Raw genomic sequence first — 23861 nt, forward strand, 5'->3', positions numbered from 1 at the left:
CACTAAACACGTTTCCAGTTAGTTTAAATTGTGCATGTAAAGGTATTATTTCTAATGTGTTTCTAGTTTGTGGCCTAATATATTATATATAGCGTGTAAATTATAACGATTTATGAGTAGGTTTATAATGTAAATGTTTGTGTAGGGACCTCAAACAAAGCAGCGTTTATGTGAACCTACTATATTGTAAGCGAACTGATATAATACAAAGTTGTTTTCCCATGCATACGAATTGAAAATATTTTGTAGAAATACATTTCGTGCGATGGAAAATATTTTCCTGACCTGCTTGGAAGGTTTGTGTGCTTAGAGGTTCGTCAAAATGGAGCCAGTAGGATATGTATATTATGCAGAGAAAGTTGTACTGTGTGATAAGGTTCAGTCAGACGTCGGCTAATGTACCTACATATGTCAAAAAAATTAGTGTAAATGAACTTGTCTATAATTTTTTTATATTTTTTTTATTTTACATTTTAAATCAGGCAACAAGGCCCATATAACAAATACCTTACAGACTAACATATATATGCATTTTTTATTTTTATAATTTGTATAATGTATGTTTACGTTAAGTATTTAAGTACTTAAATATACCGGATCTCTCATACCCCTAGCAAAACCATAGGTTTAGCCATTGACAGGTGTAGTACACAATTCAATTTTAATATAACACATAATAATATTATATTATATATGTAACCTATTCTTATTATTATTAAACATATTTAACTATAGAATTATAAGCCTTTGATTCTACAATATTAGCGTATACATTACAAACAGGCAAACTGCAAAACCCACAGGATAATCCTATTGTCTAGGGATGCTTCGCACTGTTAGTACATTATTACATAAACTATTGTGTTAGTTTGATTATATGCGTCTGTAACACGTAGCGCTCCGTTATCTCGTAGACTAGCTACGCCAGAGGTCGGCAAACCGCGGCTCGTGAGCCGCATGCGGCTCTTTGGAGGTACAATTGAGGCTCTTTGCGTCACCCATAGAATTAAGTGTACTATATGCCTAAGTTAACATATTAACAGTAACTATACGTTACTGTCTGCAACATAAATATGCGACGCACGTAATTGTATAAATAGCAAGTAAGCAATAATAGCCTATAAATATGTTATGTTTAGATTTACTTGCTCTCTCTATACTTGGATACCGAGAATATAACACATATTCGGTAATGTCTCGTTTCACTTGATCTCCATTCAACCCTCCAACAACCAACTTATCAGATGGCGACCCATACCAGAAGAATACCAGGAAAACGAAGTCCACCACAGCGCATCGCATAGGAAAATGAAGATAGAAGTCAAGGCAAGAAGATCACCCTAATGAAGAATTCAAGTTAAGGAACCTATTTTTCAAGAAAGAAACTTCCTGCGCATTTTCAAGAAAGAAGCTTCCTATTAAACAGAACCCTCCCACACATTTTAAAAACGAAGAAAGAAGAAAGAAGAGCGTTGTCCAGGGTTATCCCGGCTCGCAATTCAAGAGGTGTCCAGGGTTATCCCGGCCCATGTTCGAGGGAGTCCAGGGTTAGCCCGGCCCGTCATCGTCGTCGGAGCAGAGGCAGTCACATGCAGCGTCAGCGAGTGCCACATGGAGGTGCCAGCTCGCCAGCAGCGTCACGCGACCGCCCAGCCAGCGCGGAATGCAGCGTCGACATAACCTACTTACGGGGGTACATTGCCCGCTACTAATGTAAGTTAGATATAACTTTATCATTATGTTTTAATTGTTTCGTCGCGATATATAGGAAATGTTAGGTATCCTAATTTTAGCCGTTGTATGTTATTAACCGTAGCCGCAAATTTATTATGCTATCTGAGTTAGTGTCCATTCGTGAAAGGTTAAATAAATTAAGAGAAGATATTGTAAAGTTAGGTCCAGAGAGGCGACGGAAAGAAATAGGTAGAAAGAAACTAGACGAATCAAACGAATTATATAATCGCGCGGCGGATATTGTGTCTCAGTTACAGGAGCAAACGGAAAAATATAAAGTTTCAGAATTAGAGTTAGCTAATAAGCATATAAACGATATTGCCGACACTTACAGTAGGATAAAGATATCATTAAATTATTTTGATACAGAATCTCAAACAGACGGAAAAATGGCTAAGCCCAGTTTTGATGTCAAGACGGCCATCGCCTTGTTACCCGTCATGACGGGGCAGGAGGATACCACTAAACAATTAATAGACGGTATTCTAATGTACAGTTCCATTATTAATAGCGAAACTCAACAGGTTTTAATAGAGTTCGTCCTAAAAACAAGACTTTCATCTAGCGCTAAGCTCAGATTGAAAACGTCATATACTAGCGTAGAACTACTTATCGCGGATATGCGTACATTCTTACTACCTAAAAAATCGTCCGAATCAATTCAGGCTCAACTGTACAGAGCTAGGCAAGGTAGGAGAACCATAGAGGCATTCGGAGCCGAGATCGAGGATCTTTTTGTCAATCTGACCATATCTCAGGCCGACGGTAACGATAGCAGGTACGATATACTTCGTCCGCTGAACGAGAGATCAGCCATTAAACGGTTTGCAGACGGTCTAGCAGACCCAAAATTAAGCACAATAATATCATCTAGGCAATTTACGTCATTGCCCGAAGCAATCAGGACGGCCATTGACGAGCACAGCTCATCACCACAACAGGATCAGGTCCTACATTATGGACGGGGACATTCTCGTAATAATTACGGGAACCGGAATACCCACTCTGCGCGTTACAATAGGAATAAGGGCAGAGATTTTAACACAGGAAATAAAAATACATTCGGGACACGGTATTATTCCAATAATAACCATAACACAGGTATTTCGCAACACGTCTCGACAAATAGAGTTAAACGACCGGACAATTTCGCTGACCGTGCAGCTACAGTCCACCGACCTGCGCGCGCGCCCACTCGCCCGAATACGCGTGCGCAGCACATGCAACCGTCACACGATAATGTAAAACCTAACAGGCAGTTTTTTCGTGACTAATATGAATAGCGCAATATTTAGTTATAATAAAGATAATTATAGCACAGTAACTTGTAGTATAGGTAAAACATATAAATTAAAACTCTTGGCCGACAGCGGAGCAGGCCTGTGTGCTATTAGGTACGAATATTTACAAAACAAACCCGATCTTTTTAGACAAATACAAGGACATAGCATTACTATTAAGGGAGTATGCGGAGATTTAACTTCAGAAGGATATATATATTTAGACTTAGACTTTAACGGTTTCATTTGCGAAGAAAAGTTTCATGTTTTTAAGAATATGCAATGCGCAGCCCAAGCAATTTTAGGGGAAGAATTTTTCAAACGTTACGATGCAGATATAAGTTATAAACGCAATGCATTAATTTTAGAGGACCGAGGTCAGTCCGTTTCGATACCTATGCAAGTACATTTAAATAATACGTATGTCCATAATATACCTCCGCGATGCGAAGTTATGACTCACATTACGTCACAACTGGTAGACGACTGTGTAGTACTAGCCCAGGAAATGCAAGCAGGCGTTTTTGTAGCAGGTGTCATTTCAAGACCAGACAAAGGACAAATACCCGTACGGATATTGAATACGACTGATAAGCCAGTTACTTTAGATTTATCAAAGTTGAAGGTAAACAGATTATGTAATTTTGATATTTGCAATTTTGACACAGGGAAAATTAGCGTCAATAGAGTAAAAACCTTATTAGATCTTTTAAATTTACACACTTATTTAAACAAAGAGGAACAATTAAGTATAGAACAAATTTGTGCAAAATACGCAGATGTTTTTCATCTGCCAGGCGACAAGCTTACCACAACAAACTTGCTGGAGCACAAAATTAACTTAAAAGAAAATGCAAGCCCAGTATACGTAAAACCTTACAGGATACCACATGCCTTACGCAAAGAACTTCAAACGCAGATCCAAGATATGCTAGATAACGACATAATAGAAGAGACTACTTCCGAGTGGTCCAGCCCAGTTTTGCTTGTTCCTAAAAAGAGTGATAAGTTAGGAGAAAAGAAATGGAGATTGGTTGTCGACTACAGGCAACTAAATAATAGAATACAGGATGATAAATTCCCATTGCCCAACATAACAGAAATATTAGATTCCCTAGCAGGTAGCATATATTTTTCAAAGCTCGATCTTTCCCAAGGTTATTACCAACTAGCTTTAGACAAGGAATCCCGGAAATACACCGCGTTTACTACCGATAAGATGTATTCAATGAAGAGATGTCCCATGGGACTCCGAACAAGCGGTAGTGTTTTCTCAAGACTTATGACCATAGCCATGTCCGGATTAAATTACAAACAATGTTTCATATACTTAGACGATTGCATTGTCATAGGTAAATCCATAACGTCACATAACCATAACCTCACTCAAGTCTTAGAACGTTTAAGGAGCGCGAATCTTAAACTAAATCCATTAAAATGCGAATTTTTACGTAAAGAGATAATGTATTTAGGGCACAAAATAACTTCAAAGGGAGTAGAGCCCGACCCAGCGAAAGTAGATGCATTAACCAAATACCCAAGACCAACGAATACAGACGAGGTCAAAAGATTCGTAGCATTTGCCAATTACTATAGACGGTTTATTCCAAATTTCGCGAACATAGCTTATCCTTTAAACCAGCTTTCCAAGAAAAACGCAGTTTTTAACTGGTCTACAGAGTGTGAAGCAGCATTTTTAAAATTAAAAAATATTCTTACGAGTCCACAAGTTTTAGACTATCCAGATTTTTCAGAAAATAACATTTTTACGTTACATACAGATGCATCAAAAATAGGATTAGGTGCAGTACTATCAAATTCCAACGGAAAAGTAGTCGCGTACGCAAGTCGAAATCTTAAGCCAGCCGAGACGCGATACCCAATCATAGATTTGGAATTACTTGCCATAGTTTGGTCGACAAGACATTTTAGACCCTATCTCTTTGGGAAAAAGTTTAAAATTGTCACCGACCATAAACCATTGATTTATCTTTTTGGAATGACTGATCCTTCGAGTAGATTAACCAAATTTAGGTTGTATTTAGAAGAATTCAATTTTGATATTGAGTACATTCCGGGGCGAAACAATGCAGCTGCAGACGCATTGAGTCGTTTACCGATGAATAGTGAAGATTTAAAAAATATTAGAACACACGTTGTATCAGTCATGACCAGAGCTCAAACACGGAAACTGCGCGCGCAACAAACTTGCGATCAAGGTGACTTAGCGCCAGATGTACCCGCAAACGATAGGCTTGATCAACCTAGAGTTGTGGAAATCATCAAAGCACCAAAAAATTGTATTGAACTCATATTAAGTTCCGATTACAAATTAAGTAAGACATGTCAAAATAAAATAATGAGTAGTAAAGGAAATTTTGAGTACGTACCAAGCGAGTCATGCATATATCTAACATCCCGATCGTTATCTACCGTAGGCGTGTTAGCGAGGGAATTAGAAGAATTTTGCAAGAAGCAACGCATAAATGAAGTTATAATAATAAAAAATAAACAAAATGCGCAAGAAATAAATGAATTTTTAGCTAGCTACAAATGTGATATTCCTAGGATCCTAGTAACGAAAGGTGTCACGAAAGTATACGATAAAGAGGAAATAAGAGTTATTTTAAACGATTTCCATCTATTACCCACCAGTGGCCACGCGGGGGTTAATAGAATGCTCAATAATATTAAACGTCATTACTTCTGGCCAAGAATGAGCCACGATGTATACGAATACGTAAAGAAATGTGCACATTGTCAACACAACAAACACACTAATAAATACACTAAGGAGCCAATGGTGATAACTACAACGCCAAGTTCATCCTTCGAAAGAGTTTCTTTAGACATTCTAGGACCTTTAGAAATAGATAATTATAACTATAAGTACGTATTAACAATTCAGTGTGAACTGAGTAAGTTCGTCGAAGCATATCCTTTAGAGAGGAAAGACACTGAGTCTGTAAGTAAAGCATTTGTAAATAATTTTATTTTAAGATATGGCGTACCAAGCGACATTATAACGGATCAAGGTACCGAATTTATGTCCAGTGTTTTTAGCGATATTTGTAGATTATTAGATATAAATAAGCTACACTCGACTGCTTATCACCACGAAACTATAGGAGCACTCGAGAACACGCACAAGAACCTAGGAGCTTACCTTAGGATACAATGTAGTAATAACCGCACAGACTGGAGTACCTGGTTAAGCTATTGGTGTTTTTCGTATAATACCACCGTACATACCGAGACGCAATATACGCCATTCGAATTAGTTTTCGGCAAAAACTGTCGTTTACCGAATAATCTAATTCCTTCTGTCGACCCTCTCTATAATTATGATAGTTATCCTAAAGAATTTAAGTATAGGTTACAAAGAGCTCAGTCAGAAGCTAGAAATAATTTAATGTCTAGTAAAGTCAATAGAAAATTAATGTATGATAAGAAAATGAATTCTGTACAATATAAACCAGGAGACTTAATACTTTTAAAAAACCAAGTAGGCGATAAATTAGACTCTATTTATAATGGACCTTACAAGGTCATAGAAGATATGTCACCAAATGTTAAGATATTAAAAAATAATCAGGTTTATATAACTCATAAAAATAACACTAAGATGTATTTTGAAACTAAGTAATAACTAGCAACTATTATATTATATTAAAAAAAAAAATGTAAATGCAACTGCGTGTGTCACTTTTTTTTTTTCTTCCTTTGTGGGGGTGAAGAGTAACTTTCCAGGGAGGTGTACTATATGCCTAAGTTAACATATTAACAGTAACTATACGTTACTGTCTGCAACATAAATATGCGACGCACGTAATTGTATAAATAGCAAGTAAGCAATAATAGCCTATAAATATGTTATGTTTAGATTTACTTGCTCTCTCTATACTTGGATACCGAGAATATAACACATATTCGGTAATGTCTCGTTTCACTTGATCTCCATTCAACCCTCCAACAACCAACTTATCAGATAAGCATTGAGAGTTCTTACACCACTGAATACAATATTTGCGGCTTTTTAAGCTTCCTTAAACTGGTGATTTCTACTGCAGTTGGCTCTTTGTCTCAAAAGTTTACCGACCCCTGAGCTACGCGAAGAAAAGTGTTATCATTCGCAAAACGCTTACCGAGTGAATTGCCTCACGTAAACCAGTAAAAGCGTAATCTCCAATTACACATGATTACTATGGATCTCGAGGTCCGGTTATACTAGAAACAAGCTCACATAGATACGCGTGAAAATTATTTAGGTATGAATTGCAAGCACTTAGCTGACATTATTTATCGCGCCAAGAATTAACTGTCCAATTTATGGCCGGAGGAAATAAGACGTTCCATGCGTACGGAAAATTAATGGTTTCAACATTTTTTATGAGTGTTTTATGGATTTTTATATTCCATTATAAATTATTAAAGTACTCTCTTCATTTTATAGGTTTTATTGTGTATTATACTCACCATATGCCATATTAATTTAGAATTTCTAAAAAAAACCCGTAGTACTGGTATTATTAGTATGTACCTACCTACTTAATTAATGCAAATAAATAATCTAATCTGAATCTAATGTTGAAATTCTTGAAGTGCTTTAATTTATATGGATCCTATTTTTATTAGAATAACTTTCCTAATCCATCAGCAAACAAAAAGTGGTCAGCCTGAATTTAAAGTTATGGATAGGTTGGGTAGCTTAATGGTTTTGCTAACAGCATAGTTTGTGATAAGTTCCCAAAAGCCGCAGTTTAGCTTAATAATAACAACAGCATCACAGTTTACAAGTTTTGCTTAATTGAGAAACTATTACGGTTATCTATTACGATACTCGTACTTTATTGCAAAATTTCATATTGATACGGCTATTAAATATAGATAAAAATGGACTTGCAATTATAAGCCCGGGGTCCGTTTTCCTGCTCAGCCTTCTCCACTTTGCCCGGTCTTCGGCATCCTCAGGTGTGAGATTGTTCTCTCCCATGTCCCATGTCAATTATATATATTTAATTATATTAATTATATCGTACACGATATCGCACATGTTAATATATATAAGAGCGACGACGTTGACGATCACGATAAAAAGTCAAAGCGGTCATAATTAGAGCTCCCGAAGCTATTTCGCAATACCGAAGCCTGCCTTCCTACGACCATTAAGTCTGAAGCAATATTCTTGTCCTTCGGAAGGATATAACGTAATTATAGCTCATAAATTGTTATTTTACTATTCAAGGCAATAAATATTAAATAAGTGTGCCACCGATTCTTATATATGGTATGGTAAAAAAACTAAAAAACGATCAACCTAAATTCGGTGACAGAAAAGTAATTTACGAATTTTACGATTGTTCGGCGCGGCCCGATTCGAACTTGAAGATACGCCAATTAACAGATCTAGAAACAATATGGATTAGATGTCAGTGTCAAATGTGAAGTTTCTTCAAACAAAAACGTCACTTTTGACACTGACACATTTAATCGATATCTTTTCTAGATCTATTAAATGACGTTTCAAAGTTCGAATCTCTCTCCTTAAAGTGACCTTCATAACTTAAAGCGTACAGAAATTCATGAAATAGGACTATTTGTGAAGTAGCCTAGTTGGATTTATCACTTGAATATGGTAATCACTAAGGGTGTTTTGGGTCGGGTACTTATTTACAGGAAATTTTTCTTCAAAATAAGATCGTTTACGGATTGTTATTGGGGTGGAGTTTCGATTCGATTTGTGTCAGCGCTATTTGATTTCCGAGTACATTTTGTTGCCAAAGTGAATATTGAATAACAAACATTATCGAAAGAGACTGAAATAAGGTACAAGACCTTGGATTTCAGAGAATAACATATTATTTCCAGCAGGATAAGAGCAAACGAGAATATTTATGGTGATATCTACAATTCTATAGACAAAAAGTTAACATTATAAATACGTTTTAAAACATTTTCTCGTAAGTCTTAAAAAGACGTTTGCCTGTTGCGAATTGTTTAGAACCCAGTTTAATGTGGGAGATATATTTTCATTACAGAGATGTCTGAGCGCGGATGTAAAGAAACGCCGAGACTCGCTACGTGCTGCAATTTTCATTTTTCCGTGTCGCTTAAAAGAAGTAAAAGGAATTAAAATTAAGAATGCGAGAAGACGTTGTGGAAGACAATATCACACAGTCACTGTAGTACTTAACACAAAGAAGACAGTGTTGGGTAAATACCTACCTTATGACAAAAAACGCAGTAGGTATCATTGAACTGAATACTTACCCACAATTTATATTACGCCATGTTATTTTTATTACCTAGTAGAATGGTCTGTCAATTCTGTCATATTAGTATACTATCGTAGCATAGTACCTGTGTAATTGATAGTAGTCTGCTAGATCTGTCACATTTTTTACCCGGTTAGGAAATATTATTATCAAATGTTTGGCTTGGGTTAATAGTAGTTTATGTGACTGCTACATAATGAAAGGCATTAAAATACGAGTGTGGGTTTATGAAACGAATGAAATGAGTTCCATAAAAAGATCACACGAGTATTTTAATGCCTAATTATGTACAGTTACATTAGGGTGTTTCATTTTTCCGAATTTTCGATTTTCATCTGACTTTGCTCGAATTCTTATTCTAACTGATAAAATAATATTATACGTTAAAAAAATTAAAATCGGTCAACATTTAGAGGTTGCACAACATCAACAAAGATTTTTCAAATAACCAACGACTCTACATCGGAGGGTAGAAAATGGTTTAAGCGGATACCATCCAAGCGGAGAGTAGTGTGATACTGAACCTTCTACATATAAATAAATTTTAAAATTAGTAGTAAACTTGGATTTTGGTTACTCGATAAATGTTCTAATTAAGATTTTTCAGTTTTTCCACTTTTTTCCAAAGGAAAAGTGCTTTTATCGTGTTTTAGACGCAAAATTCAGTTTTCTCATTCGATTTTAGTATCAGTTCATTATATTTTGTCATTTTAGAACATAGTTCATTTTCATGCAATGTATGCTGGGGTTCTCACTCTACCTTTTCAACTTGTGCAACCTCTAAATGTTATTCGATTCTTTCTAAAATTGAAATAGATAGTTTTTAGTGTGGGGAGACTCCATTGGTGAGCAGTCAGGAAAATATTACAACTTTTTTTTCTCCATACAAAAGTGAATCACCCTAAATTACATACACTGCTTTATCTACACACATACAGTGTGTAAGTCTAATACGGGCGAATCTCTTAACGGTGGTTAGTATAGGACAAAGTAAAGGTAATTAGATAACATTTACTTAAAGTTGCAACAATAATTTTGTCCATACAAAATAATTCAGCCCGCAATGTAATGCAAACACGCTCACGTTAAACGCTCGTTGACAGTTACTTTCAAAAACTCCTATTGCGTATGTAATGTCATTAACTGTCATGAGTGGGTAAATAATAAATAAGTATGATGTTTTTTATCTGACGAAATGACTACCTAGTTTAAAATCAAATTACATCAAAAAATCTTATTAAAGCAATCATTAAATTTATTTTAGTAACGACCCATTGAAATTACAACTGAAATGTACTGAAGTTGCTGAAATACTTCTAAAGAAAACCAACTAAAAAGAAAACTAAAAAACACAATTTACAACAATACAAATTCTGAGAAACCTGAGTTTAGTTTTGCCGGTTTCGCCGCAAATACCTATTCTCGATGTGCCTTCCTTGTATTTCAGAACAGGTTTCGCAACGACGTTTGATTGACTCCATAAAATAACAACTCGTATTAAATCGTCTTCCTGCATCCCTTGTACTACTTTCAGGATTAAGTGCAAAATGGCGAAGGATTCGGTCTTGCAATGGAACTGGAAGCTCATCGTGAATAGCTGCTCTCTACACCCTTCCAGTTACGGGCAATCCTTCGCGAGCTCGCTGTATCGCGTTAACAATTACTCGAGCGTTTCTTGGTACAACCCGATGAGGGAATCGCTCTCTGTACACAGCTAGCGCTCGATGACCATTTTGTAGTGTTTCACCGTAAATTAAAATCATGTCCATTAATTCAGGAGCAGTAAAAGTTGTTAAACGAGGCATTTTTATAACATACGATTATATTTGAATCGAAAGACTGACATTGTCAAATCAGAGTTGAAATAAAATAAGAAACTTGCAATTCCACCAAAGAGTTTGCCACGTTTTCACACAATGTACCAAGTTTTGTGGTGTTTAGACGGTTTAGTTAATTCTCGAAATAATTTTGGTAATAACTGTACAACTATTAGGCGGGCCGTATGCTTATTTTCCGCCATCCTGGTATAAAAAATCAGGCAAATTAAATACGAAATGAATACACAATAATCACTTATGAGATACTGATATTAAATTAATTTTCAAAAAAGGTGTGCTATCAAAGGTGCTTGTCTATTGCTCAGATTAGAAATAATCACGTCAAGTGCTGTTATCGTGACTGATTAAAATGAAGTCAGTTTCTTGTTGGTAAACATGATAAATAAATAAGATTTAATATCTTTTAACACGCCTAGTAGTACTTTAATCTACCAAAATAACTACAAAACATTAAACGCAGTGTAATGCTAACATGTATTGTGAATGTTCCTCCAGATAGGTAAGTTTGTAAATGCTATTGTTGTATTGCTAATGAACATTTGACATTTCGGTACCGCAACCATGTTTACAGTACATTGCTGCTGAGAAAATTTAAAAAAATTAATTATGGGCTCGTAATGAACTGCAACTTAAAAAAACCTTTTACTTCATGATTACACTAATGAATACTATGTCCGATTTAATTTATCGCCCGTATTAGACTTACACACTGTATTATAAACTTTCTATGATGTATTCACTAACCTTATATTACAGCCGACATTGGGGCACTTTGTTCTCTGGCGGAACTCGCGGATATGAAACTGATGAAACTTTTGTAGTTACTTTAAAAACAACAAAACATATTATTTTTTACTTACAAACTAATTAAAAGATAAACTGTATTAACTGTACGTCAAATGGCGGCAAATTAAAACTTTTTTCACGCACGTAACGCATCCGTAGTTTTTTTTTAATTCAGAGACAAACTAGAGTGGGGGCGATTGCCATATCGTTCGATACCAACTAACATGCGATATTTGTCAATATTGTATGCATTTGTCATTTCATTTCGAATAAAGCGTCATCTCGACTGATATTAGAATAGGGGTCAAATCAAATTGCTTTTTTTTTCAGAGTTGTTCGAAATTTGAATGCATTACCAAATCAATTTTTACATAGTAATGAAGCTATTACCACATTTTCACAGACAAGAAATTTGCTGTAAAAAAACAGTTTATCGTAATGTGGGCCATTATTTACGGATTTTGAAGGCATCATAGAGGGTTTATGATATGTGTGTAGATACATATTATTATCAAATAAGGCTTTATTTAAAATGGTTTGCGGCAAGGTTCTTATGGCGTTGTTCATAAACGCACTACAAGGCTCAATTAGAAGGCTCTATTAGGTATTAATCGTTTGTCTTAATCCGTCATTTCGACTTATTTATTTAATACAATTATGGTTACACGGAATCATACCATAAAAATACCAATACGCCGAGAAACTTAAGCTAACAAAAATATTTCATTTCAAGAAAAACATACTAATAATATATGTATTTGTAAGAAGGGGATAAAACATAAATTAACTAACTGAAACTTGTAAAGTTTTAAGAATAAAAAGAGTTAGTGTATCGATTAGATAGTTACCTACTTATAGTTCATTATTACCTATCCTTGGCTATAAGCAGTAGGCACGGGCATATATTTCATGTATTCTTTGACGTCCGCTACACGTACCCAGTGACCTGAAACCAGTGCACACCATCTCGTGATTTCAGACCGTTGCGCGTCGGTCTCATGTTTCCGCGTTTTGGGGCAAACTACCGGTCTCGATATCGGGGCAAATGGCTCAATTAAGCGCGCTGCTTCATTTTGTCCTCTAACTAAACTCACGCCACATATTCTAGGAATGGTAAAAGGCACGGTTTGGTAGGTATTCATAGGTACCTAGGTATGTAAACCCATATGTTAATGTTTTTGAGTGGCTAACAATGCTAGCCACTCAAAAACATAGCTATATATATAGGCTAGTGATAGCTTTATTTGACGTTCATAAGCGCATTGTAATATGCCTACTTGAATAAACTATTTTTTATCTTTTTATCTTTATCTTATCTTAACGGCCTTTGTTAGTCAAGTCGTTGGTGACCCTGCGAAGCCGTGGGTCTAGAATTCGAATCCCGGTACGGCAATTTATTTTTGTTCTTGACTTCTTATCACGAATTGTATATCTATAGGTAATTTTTCCAATATATGACCAGCATTTATTTATTTATACATTTAACTCTTATAATTTTACGTAAACAAATAAATATAAATATTAAACACCAGTTTTACACACAAATTCAAATTCAAAGGGGTATGTGAATGTGAAGTCCCCATCCCGCATTGGGCCAGCGTGGGGACTATAGCCCAAACCCTCTCGCGCATAAGAGGAGGCCTGTGCCCGGCATTGTCAAATCAAAATATATATAGGAATGATTGTAACTGGTTTTAAATTGATTTATACATTACGAAGGCTGTCTGTGACAGCTATCATGTTTTGAATACAACATTACATTATAAACAAAGGAATATTGATTATTCTCACAGATGTGTATGATAAAGGGATACATTGTTACGATTTGTATCTCGACACAATCCCATTCTATTGGAGGGTGGGTCGTGGGCTCGTGAGGGGTGGTTGTGGGAAACGTTACCGTGTTCTCGTAAAATAGGATTCTGTTTTGCAAAAACATGGTATAATTGAGTTGCTTAACTTAGATTATGCGATTTTGGTATTAAGAAAAGGTAATAGGGTAAATATTGCTGAGGGTCGTATAGTACCTACCCGAGTTTGATGTTAAGCGACACAATTTTTCGATCATAATATTTTCTGTACACAAAACAAAATGGGGAAATATTAAGTAGTTACCCTAACGAGAATTCTGCCCCAATACGGATAACAGCCATTGAAAATCCAGTTTAATTTTGGGATGTGTTGCACGAGAATACGGTAAAAAAACGTAATGCGTTTTTATTGAGGAATTGTGGCCGTTGCGAGTTGAGACTAAAACATATAAACGCCAATAACGGGTTTGACGTGAGGGTTACATTGTGTGACAGTTACGTTTAACAGAAACGCGTTATGTTTATGTGTATGTTACCGTTTTTATAGAAACACTTTTTCAAAACGTTAACTAGGAAACTTTCAGCTCTATTTTTTATTATATTATTTGCTATCCGCGTAGCTTTGACGGTGGAGATGAGCAACGGTCCCTATTGAATAACGATGGGCTTTATTCATGATAATAAAGTTTTCTTTGTCTTGTATACGAGAATGTGTTTCCTCTCGAGAATACTGCACAGGAATACATACAGGTACCTAATATACACAAGTATAAACAATTACCTATATACATGGTGGGTCCTTGTAAGGCAACCAACTTTTAAGCATTGTTTCGAATGCCGAATTGGAGTGACATACATACTACAAAATATTATACACTGCGTTTAGACAGTTATGGTGGAGCCGTTAATAGGTCCATGGGGGTGATTTCTCGATATAATTCATCGTACATACATAGGTACGTACGATGAATTATATCGATAAATCACCCCCATGGACCTATTTTTATCTCAACCATTTTTAAATTGCACCCCTTAAAAGTTAAATGGCGCAAAACACGGGCGCACTTGGTATTGGTAAATTAAGCATCCGTCCAAATATTGGCACATGTATAAAAAAGTACAGAGCACCACATAAATTTAAAATGCAGTGAATAATGCACTACCATCATCAAGCATAGATAAAGTTTATCAGGTTATTAGATCCACGGTATCAATAAATTCTAAACACGCAAATGGATTTCGCTTAATTACAGTCTATTAGCATATCCCGCCTCAGTGTTCGAAATTTATGCGGGGCAGGTGTAGTTCACATAACATTCAGTCTCGACGCTGAGCCAGTGCCTAGCATAATATGAACTCGATCCTGTTATTGGTGTTAATATAATACAATATCTGGGAGACCGAGATTTGCTCGGAAAACATATAAAAACTTAAAAAAGCGCCCCAGAGATAAGACCTAGCGAGATCGATTTTTCACCCCCGAAAACCCCCATATAGCAAATTTCATCCAAATCGTTAGAAGCGTTTCCGAGATACCCGAAATATATATATAAATAAATAAATATATGATACAACCATATGGTATAAATAATTTTGACACAGTCTGATCCACTGATTGATTGATTGATCCAGACTGCCCTGTTCGATTTTTAGGTTTTTGACGTAGAACGATACTGCCATTGGTTTCAAATTCATTAACAAATTAAAACTATTGTTTTCTCCAATCATGGACAGTATGGTGCCATTTATTTTAAATCAGAAAGGAGTGATTGAAATATTTCAACATTTGTCTTAAACAGCTCTAAGACTTGTTTATGGAAAACTGTATGTTGTATTGTAAATTAGTGCTACGTCCATTTATAAGGGTGGGTAACCATTAGAATTTTTAGAAATTTTAATAAACATTTTCTCGTGCGCTAGTAATGGGCACAACTTATGTCAAAGGCAATTAAGTTAAGAGATAGGATTCGTCTCAAAAAGAGAGATACATAAATGCCTCTAGCTTAATAATAAACTTTTCTGCTCTACCTCTACCCAGCTTTCAAGTTTAGAAAAAATACAAACAGTTGTTCATAGGATGTATCTAATCTACTACATCATTAATCAACGTCAGAATGTTGCTCTCATAAAATGTAAATAGTCCTTCATCTCTTCAGTTAGGCCAAAAAGAATAGATAGTATAGAGGGGTCCTGTCATTGTAAATTTTGTAGTCAGTGTAAATTTACTGCCTTCTATCGACACACGACTAAAACTCAAAATGAAAACGTATAAAGTTATCAAAAAATGTATAGATATGGATAAATTATTTTATTATTTTTATATCATTTTGATCCATGTTCATTCACTGATATCTATGTGTTAAAATTGTTAAATATGAAATGGTGTCGTCACGCCATCTAGCCGAGGATAGCCTAAAGGTGTGTGCGGCATCAATTCGAGAATGACTTTTACTTGAATTCCGAGGCACGTTTTTTCCTTAGACTTTATTCGTCTTATACGAAGTTACATATGTCTTTGGTTAGGGTATAATTTTATTATACATTTGTACGGGAGGCGTATTCCAATTTTGAAAATATGTTATTGATTGTTGATACTCAGTGCTTGCTCGCACACATAAGTTGTTGGGTGAGAGACGCACAAAGATGAATCATCAATTTTTTTACCTGAGAACCCGACCCCACGCAACGCGGAAAGCAATATAGTATTGGCTGTCGAAAATGGTTGTCTGCTTCAAATTGATACCTCATCATTGCTTTTACACGCTGTTCGATTGAGAATTTAATATTGCACGGAGTCAAGGGAAATTAAATTCGTACGTAGTTAAATGGTGTGTCGGAGCCGAAATTGAAATGTCTATGATTGTTTAAAAAACGTTCTGCTTGTAAAAGAATCCGTCTTTACAATGACCATGCATTCTAGTTACTGAACACAGAAGCACGGGTAGTGAATAGCTAGAATAGATAGAATACTGTTTATTGGCACACCTCAGTAAAAAGATACAAAAGAAAAGAAACAATTGATTAAATGAGTGAATCCTTTCTTATTTACAAAACGCCCTGTGTTGCTGATAGTTAGGTATACCTACTCGATAAAAGTGCGCCATGGTCAGGGTAGCTCTCTCTCTCTCTCTCTCTATCATTACCTTCTCTAGTATTGACCATTGACCTAATGTTTCACCTACAAAGGCTACAAATTATATCTGAAAGGGATATTCGGAAACAATTTTTTATCTGTCACAAATTATTTCCTCCAAAATAAATATCTACTTTGAATGGTCAAAGGTACTTTGAACGGACATCTATGGGGATGTCGGTGGTCCGCGCCCCTAGGCCTAAATAGGGCAGGTGGAAGGCCTATTGAGAAATGTCAAACATATTGACATTGATAAGGGTCGCAAATTCCGCTATCGATAATAGGTAGTTTGAAGATATGGGCGTACTACTACATTATCAGAAAAGCTTTAAGAAAAAACGCGTCTAAATAAACAACAAAAAACAACACAAAATACAAAATTAACTTCAGTACCTAATAGAACAGATGAATGAATGAAGGAGTTTATTTATACCAGAAAATATTTCCATATGTAACCTAACTTTTATAGTAAGTAGTTAATTTTGTGTGACATATACGTGGAATCCTAGACACTACTGATATTTACTCATTTTGTAAGTACCTAATATAAAGACAAAATATCTAACGATTTCTAAGAATACAAGTACAACATACAAATTTACATTCTGTACAAGATCTAAGTACTTAATCTACGAGGACAAGAAGCCGTTAATGAAAATTCCATGAAATTTACATACGCTTTTTTTAAAAGAGCTCCTATATGTAGGTAAATATCTCTTGCAATAACACCCTGCAGTAAGTTACGTCCTACGCCTTGGCTAAGTAATGGTTTATTTAGTTTACCTTCGTTTAATTACGTTAGTTTTAACTCTACAAGTAGTTTTGCTTCTACTGTACCATATCATTAACAGGTTTTTAATGTTTGTATTGTTTGTACGCTCTATCTCTCCATTGCATAGACCTATATAATAGGGACAAGACATATTGTTCTATACGTACAATTGCTTATAGAAATAGCACCCATTTTGACGGCACACACATAAATATATATCTATCTCGTTTTTACTCAGCACTGTAACCCATAGCAAAAAAAGGTGACAGTATTTCAGTACGGACATAAAGTGTTCCATGAAAATACGTAAATACCTAATGCGGCCGAAAATCCGCCATGTTTAGTCACCCAAATGTCATTGTCTGTCAGTTCAGCCGGTACTTGTCCTGTCAAAAAGTCGTGGTGAAAATTAAAATTATTAATTATCTTTCAATATTTTGCTTGTGATTGAAAATAATTGAAGCCAAATGTGAATAATTACGTCGCGAATATGCCAGTGTGTAGTGTATTAGGGTGCGGCATAAGAAAACCACCAAATCAGCCATCTTTAACCATACACAGGTACGCTATAATTTACATGAAAAATATTGGTTATTGTTAATGTTCCTGGGAAATTTAAGGATGTTTCACATTATAAATAGCAAGGTTCTTCTGTGCAGTTATAGATCATGAAGTGATTGGATTTATTTAACTATATTTTTACGCTTAAATAATGTAAACATTTCAGCTAGGGTTGTACTTTATTTATCGACTTTGATATCGATATATTATGATTGCCTATTTATATTTTCTTATTTTATCATGCTACCCCGCTTCAAATCAACTAAATTATCTTAATTTAATAATTAAATCATTTTTATAGCTTACCAAGAAATGAACATAAAACTGGAGATGGAGACCCTGACCGACTCTCGGGAGCACTCGGGTCCGTGGGGTCGTTACTCCACAAGCTGCCCTGCGGGCTTTTTTATATCATTATTAAAGTTTTTTTATATAATTCGACATTAAGAGACCATATACATATAGTTGTAATTTATAAAATGGTTAATGTATTGTTATTATTTTTGCTTGTATGTAAATTCAATGTTGACGTATAAAAATGCCCTTGTGGCCTATTTGCTGAATAAATGTTGAAGAAGTTGAAGAGCGGAAGTCATTCCTTATTTTTGTAATAAAAAAATGTTCTGAAGGTGTTTTGTTTTTTTTCACCCGTCGCTTAATAAGCTTGAATTTTGTATCGCTCTCACTTATAGATACGGCGCACCAAGGTCGAGGTGCAGTGCGGTAGTATGTTACAGACTTCAGGGTTAGCAACACAACAAAATTGATTGTAATAGAGAGGTAAAGTCCGAGAAAAACACGTACACTTATTCTGACATCCAAAACAGATGGCGCTGTACTGCGCCATGTGTTTTGCGGTCACTAAGTTGTCAAACGTCAACTTATGAAAATCAGTGTTACCGCAAAAATCGCAATATGTATTGAGTAGTACAGCGTCATCTCGTTTACCTGTCAAATTTGAAGCACGAAATTGTCCTAGACTCCACACATCTTACTCAATCAAAGTATCTTTTCACATAACAATATACTAATAAAGAATTTTTATTTATTTACTTACTTCCTATTAAAACATAAACTGCACAAATAATACATACTTAGTATTTTAAATAAAATGAGCCGAGAACGTTAAAAAGGTATCGATGTATCGATAAAACCTAGTAAAAGTAAAAATCTTCTGGGCAGCACTAAAACCGCCATGTTTAGTCCTAAGATGACGTCACAGTGGCACGCATTATTCGTTGACGTTTCACTTCCATAGGTTTCATATTTCAGTGCTCCATTGTCATAACTTTCTGGAATAGTGATAGTGAAATTTATATTTGACAAGGCGGTTAGATATGTAACTACAGTTGCCTCCAGAATCTCGCGAACTAAATTGACAGGTCAATGTGCACAAATGATACCACAGTTTGGCCAGTGATGTTCATATCGATATTTTCTAAAAAGTTTGAATTAGAGAATCTCGCGAGAATTCACCGCTAGGGGCGCTACTGTTGCGCGGTCAGTTAAAATGTATCTTTAAATAATTTAAGTTATTTTACAAATGTTACTTGGTATTTCAAAAATTATGCAATTTTATAGTAATAGAGACAAGGATATTGGATAAACATATTGTAATTAAATAAATATAGTTGGTCAAGCAGATCTTGTCAGTAGAAAAAAGCGGCAAATTTGAATTTCGCGCCTTTTTCTACTGACAAGATTTGCTTGACCATCTATATGTTATTATATTTATTTTGTTTTATTTGTTAGGAAAGCTTACAGTTAGAGTAACAAATTGTAGGTGATAACATAGAAACAGTGATTTTGACTCAAAATACAAAAAAAGGCCGGCCCAGATGGGGAAATATTTCGTACAATGTGATTAATTTCTCATTTAATTTGTGTGGTGTGGACGCAAAAATAAAATCGTCTCGGTGATCCCTATTGCTTCGATTGTAAAGACCTGTCCCTAAACTGGACATTCAAGTTGACAATTAGGTCAGAATTTAAATAATTATGGATCAATCTCATCTACCGGCGACATGTATAAAATAAAATCACCAATTTTAGATTTATGGCGACAACAGAGCTCTTGAAATAAACAACTTGCCCCCTAACCTGCACACTTACATTGAAATTTGTCAGTTTCGCATCTGCACCTCCTGATTTGATCGGTATCGTCACAATCTTACAATCGAATCAACCACTTTTCTCGTCACATTCATATAAATCGAAATCGTTTGTGACCCCTTTATAAAATAATTCATATGACATGGGTAGTAAGTGCAATATTTTACTTTTCGATACCATTTTATCGACATATTCCGTGACTATTTTTTCTTTGCTATTCCTGGTATCATTTTATTTGTCAAACTCATGTCAATTTAGTTCGCGAGTTTCTGGAGGCGACCTTAGCAAAAAGCAGAGCTTTGTAAGGGCTCGCGGAGTTTTTCTGCCTAAAAAAGATTCATCTTAAAAAATCGGACAAGTGCGAGTCGGCCTCGTCCGCCGAGGGTTCCGTACAAATTTGACGTATTTATGATTTTTTTAACCGAAGCGTTTTTTTTTCCTTTTGAGATACGGAGCCCTAAAAATGATATGAGATATATAAGGGCTTCTGGAAACAATTAATACGCCAAATCATTTTCAGAGGAAATTTATTTATTAAACCTAAATGAAATAAACAACCACACACTCTTTTAATTACATGCAACAATGGTCATACCTATTAAAATAACATCGACATGCGTCTATATCGAACATTTTCAATCTCTTAGGTATACCTTGTACTAATAGTTTCGGATTTCTCTTTACACATCCTGCGGGTTGGGACCTTTAAGATTTATGTTTTTGTACTGTAAGGAGTGCTTTACCAGAATATAACTAAGAGCGATAAGGTTAGCATTATTATTGCTAAAGGGTTTATAATCCTTACGAGTGTTATTTTCTTAATTCAACCATGTTATGTTAGTAGCACCCTCGCAGGAACGGGGAGTGTCTACTTTATACTGTCACATTCATAAATCTACATTAGCCTAGCCGCTTTATTCATGCTGTATATAAGTTTGCGGTGATACCCATAATAAATGGTAAACTGGGTACCTACAGTTTATTAATTAATTCCTGTCTACGCTACGTCAATCTAAATCACTATCACTAGAGCACAATGAAGTATTCAAACGTTTGATTAATGAATGAAAGTACTCCCAATCTTGGCCGAAATGGCAGACGAACTCCGTTTGAAATATTAAATCTTCTAACTCCGACTTCCAGCAGTGAATAATAAATCATCTTTGAAACAAAGTTACCACAACTGATCTATGCTCTGACATAAGCTAGTAACCGTACTCAGCAATTTGTATGAACAAGTTATTTTCTAAAGTAAAGAGAATTCAGAATATTCAGATCTAAAATGATAAAATTTAAAGGAACTTAAGATTAATAAATCATCAAACACTTTGTCATCTATTTAAAAAACTTGTGACACTTTGAAATTGTATATATATGTACTACAATTTATATAACTTATATAGGTACATACATATATTTAGTTTTCCTTGTTTTTTTCTAGGAGTTATTTGTTAAACATGACTATTCGTTTTATCAACATTCACGTTGTGATAGGCTTCCCTAAAACATGTTCGGTATAGGTACAGTACAAACTTATAAATAGGTTATGCTTCGTATGAGGAAAATGTAATATGATACAGCTCTAAAGTGGGGTCGAAGGCTCCGTTCACCTCGCTCGTATTTGCGAAACTTGATCTAGCCTGACATTACAATAGTGGCAAGCAGAGGACATGGCCAAAAACAACAAGCATATTCTGCTCTAGCTTTTCTATTTAATTGCGGATAAATCAAGACCAAAATACATTATAGTAGTTTCCAATTGGCGTATTATTTTTTAAATTAATGTCTTGAATTCGTATAAACATAAACACAAATTATTTAGATATTTACACAACTAAATGTTATTTTATATATGTATTATATTTAAAAAATGTTATTATTCTATGTAGAATACAATTTTTCATTACGTCGAGTGAAGATATTAAGAAAATATCAAAGCTGAGTGCATTTAGCAACTCAGACGTATTAAATGGAGCTCTGCAATTTCTAAAAGTCAGTCGAAAATGCAACGAGTATTATGACTCTTTCAAACAAAAACTCCATTAAACCCAGACGCTCTACTTGCTAAGATATTACTGTACCACTAACGTAGCGAACTTCAACAAAAATAATAATGTACATAATAGGTATGCGATTTGAAATAATTGCTTGCATAAAAAAAGAAATGGAATATTTCATTCATGACAAGAGTTATCTAGTCTATCTATCTAAAATTTAGGCTATCTAGGGTTTCTTATAGGCTAGTTTAGAACCATAATACATTGAAAAGCTAATCGATTAAGTAATTTATAATTTTAGGACGGTGTAATTCAAGCACGTGCTTAGAAATAAATTGGCAACATTTTTTTTATAGGTAGGTAATAACTTAAAAGTGGTTAAATAATATTCTAGTGATAAAAAAACTTATGATAACTATTATTTACACCCAGGAATAAAAAAAGTTGAATAGACTTTGCTATTTTTCTTTTGTTAACTAAATAGTCTAGGTATTTTTATTATTTACTGCTACTTGTGTGTAAAGCTTATCTTCTATAGGCATAAATATTAGTGTCACAAGGGAGGAAAATGACATACTTACGGCGAGTGTGTACATTGAATCCAGAAGGAACGTAGGATTCTATAATAGAATCCTGAGCGTTACAACATTTTATTAAACAAAAATAAGAATAATCTTGAATAATATAGTCACGAACTGACTCGTGTTTGAACCTTTATCTTAAAAATAATATTCATCCGAGTCGATGTCAGAGTACCTACTTATTTGGTGCTTATAAATATTTATGGGCACTCAACTTTTAGTAGGGCTCGTTCTAAGAAGTCAACAAAAATCTAAAATTTAATTAATTCGTGACTTTACTCGGCCAAGTGACTAAGTAATGAATATACAGTGAGCCCGGAAGAAAGTAAGGGAATATGTAAGCAAAACGGCAGATTGTGCCCTCTGGGCGTTTCTGGAGGGCTTGGTTGTTTGTTTTGGCCCAAATGGATTTTTCCTCTCGCGTAGGTCGTATGCTGCCTGCTGGCCACATCTACAATTTATGATTACTGGATATATGATCTTAATAAAAAATAATAAAGTTAAGTAGTGTCTTATAGCAGGCAGCATGCGAGGTAATTTCGAATGAGTCAGTCTGTTTTCTTTAAAGACATTTTGAAATGTGAATGATAAGATTACTTACGTTTTTAAAAATAAAATAACAGTTACGTAATCATTACGTTTTTTAACTTTACTTTCAAAAAATTTTGTTTGTTAAAATAAGTACTTTAAAAGTAATACCCAGTTTCATTAAATCACGTCAAAAATTAATGATCCAAGTTTTCTCTACGATTTTAGCGTAGTCGAAAGCATTGCTTCAGCCCGCGCTGCAATTTACACGATCGATCGTCCAGTTAATTGCGTTTGAAGACAAACACAAGGGATATTAGCGTTTGGCAAGCAATCCCACAATACATGAGTGTGCCAAACCCAATCGGTAATAGGAATGGAACGACTGGCCCAAGTAATAGTGACAAGAGGGCACAATTATTATTCTCTTTATTCATTTCTCATCTTAAGTTA

The 23861-nt window shown here is 35.0% G+C and overlaps 2 protein-coding genes across 2 annotated transcripts in view; both read left to right on the plus strand.

Moving 5' to 3' along the window:
• The window catches only part of LOC134791759 (uncharacterized), a 259461-nt gene that overhangs the window by 75597 nt on the left and 160003 nt on the right, over positions 1-23861 (plus strand). The gene's annotated exons all lie outside the window — the stretch shown is intronic.
• On the plus strand, positions 2124-11007 carry LOC134791563 (uncharacterized). Its single transcript, XM_063762612.1, has 3 exons — positions 2124-2709; positions 3812-4061; positions 10824-11007. The coding sequence occupies exons 1-3, from the start codon at positions 2124-2126 to the stop codon at positions 11005-11007; spliced, it is 1020 nt and encodes a 339-aa protein (XP_063618682.1).

This window comes from Cydia splendana, chromosome 6, assembly GCF_910591565.1.
Source record: "Cydia splendana chromosome 6, ilCydSple1.2, whole genome shotgun sequence".
NCBI classification, from domain to species: Eukaryota; Metazoa; Arthropoda; class Insecta; order Lepidoptera; family Tortricidae; genus Cydia; species Cydia splendana.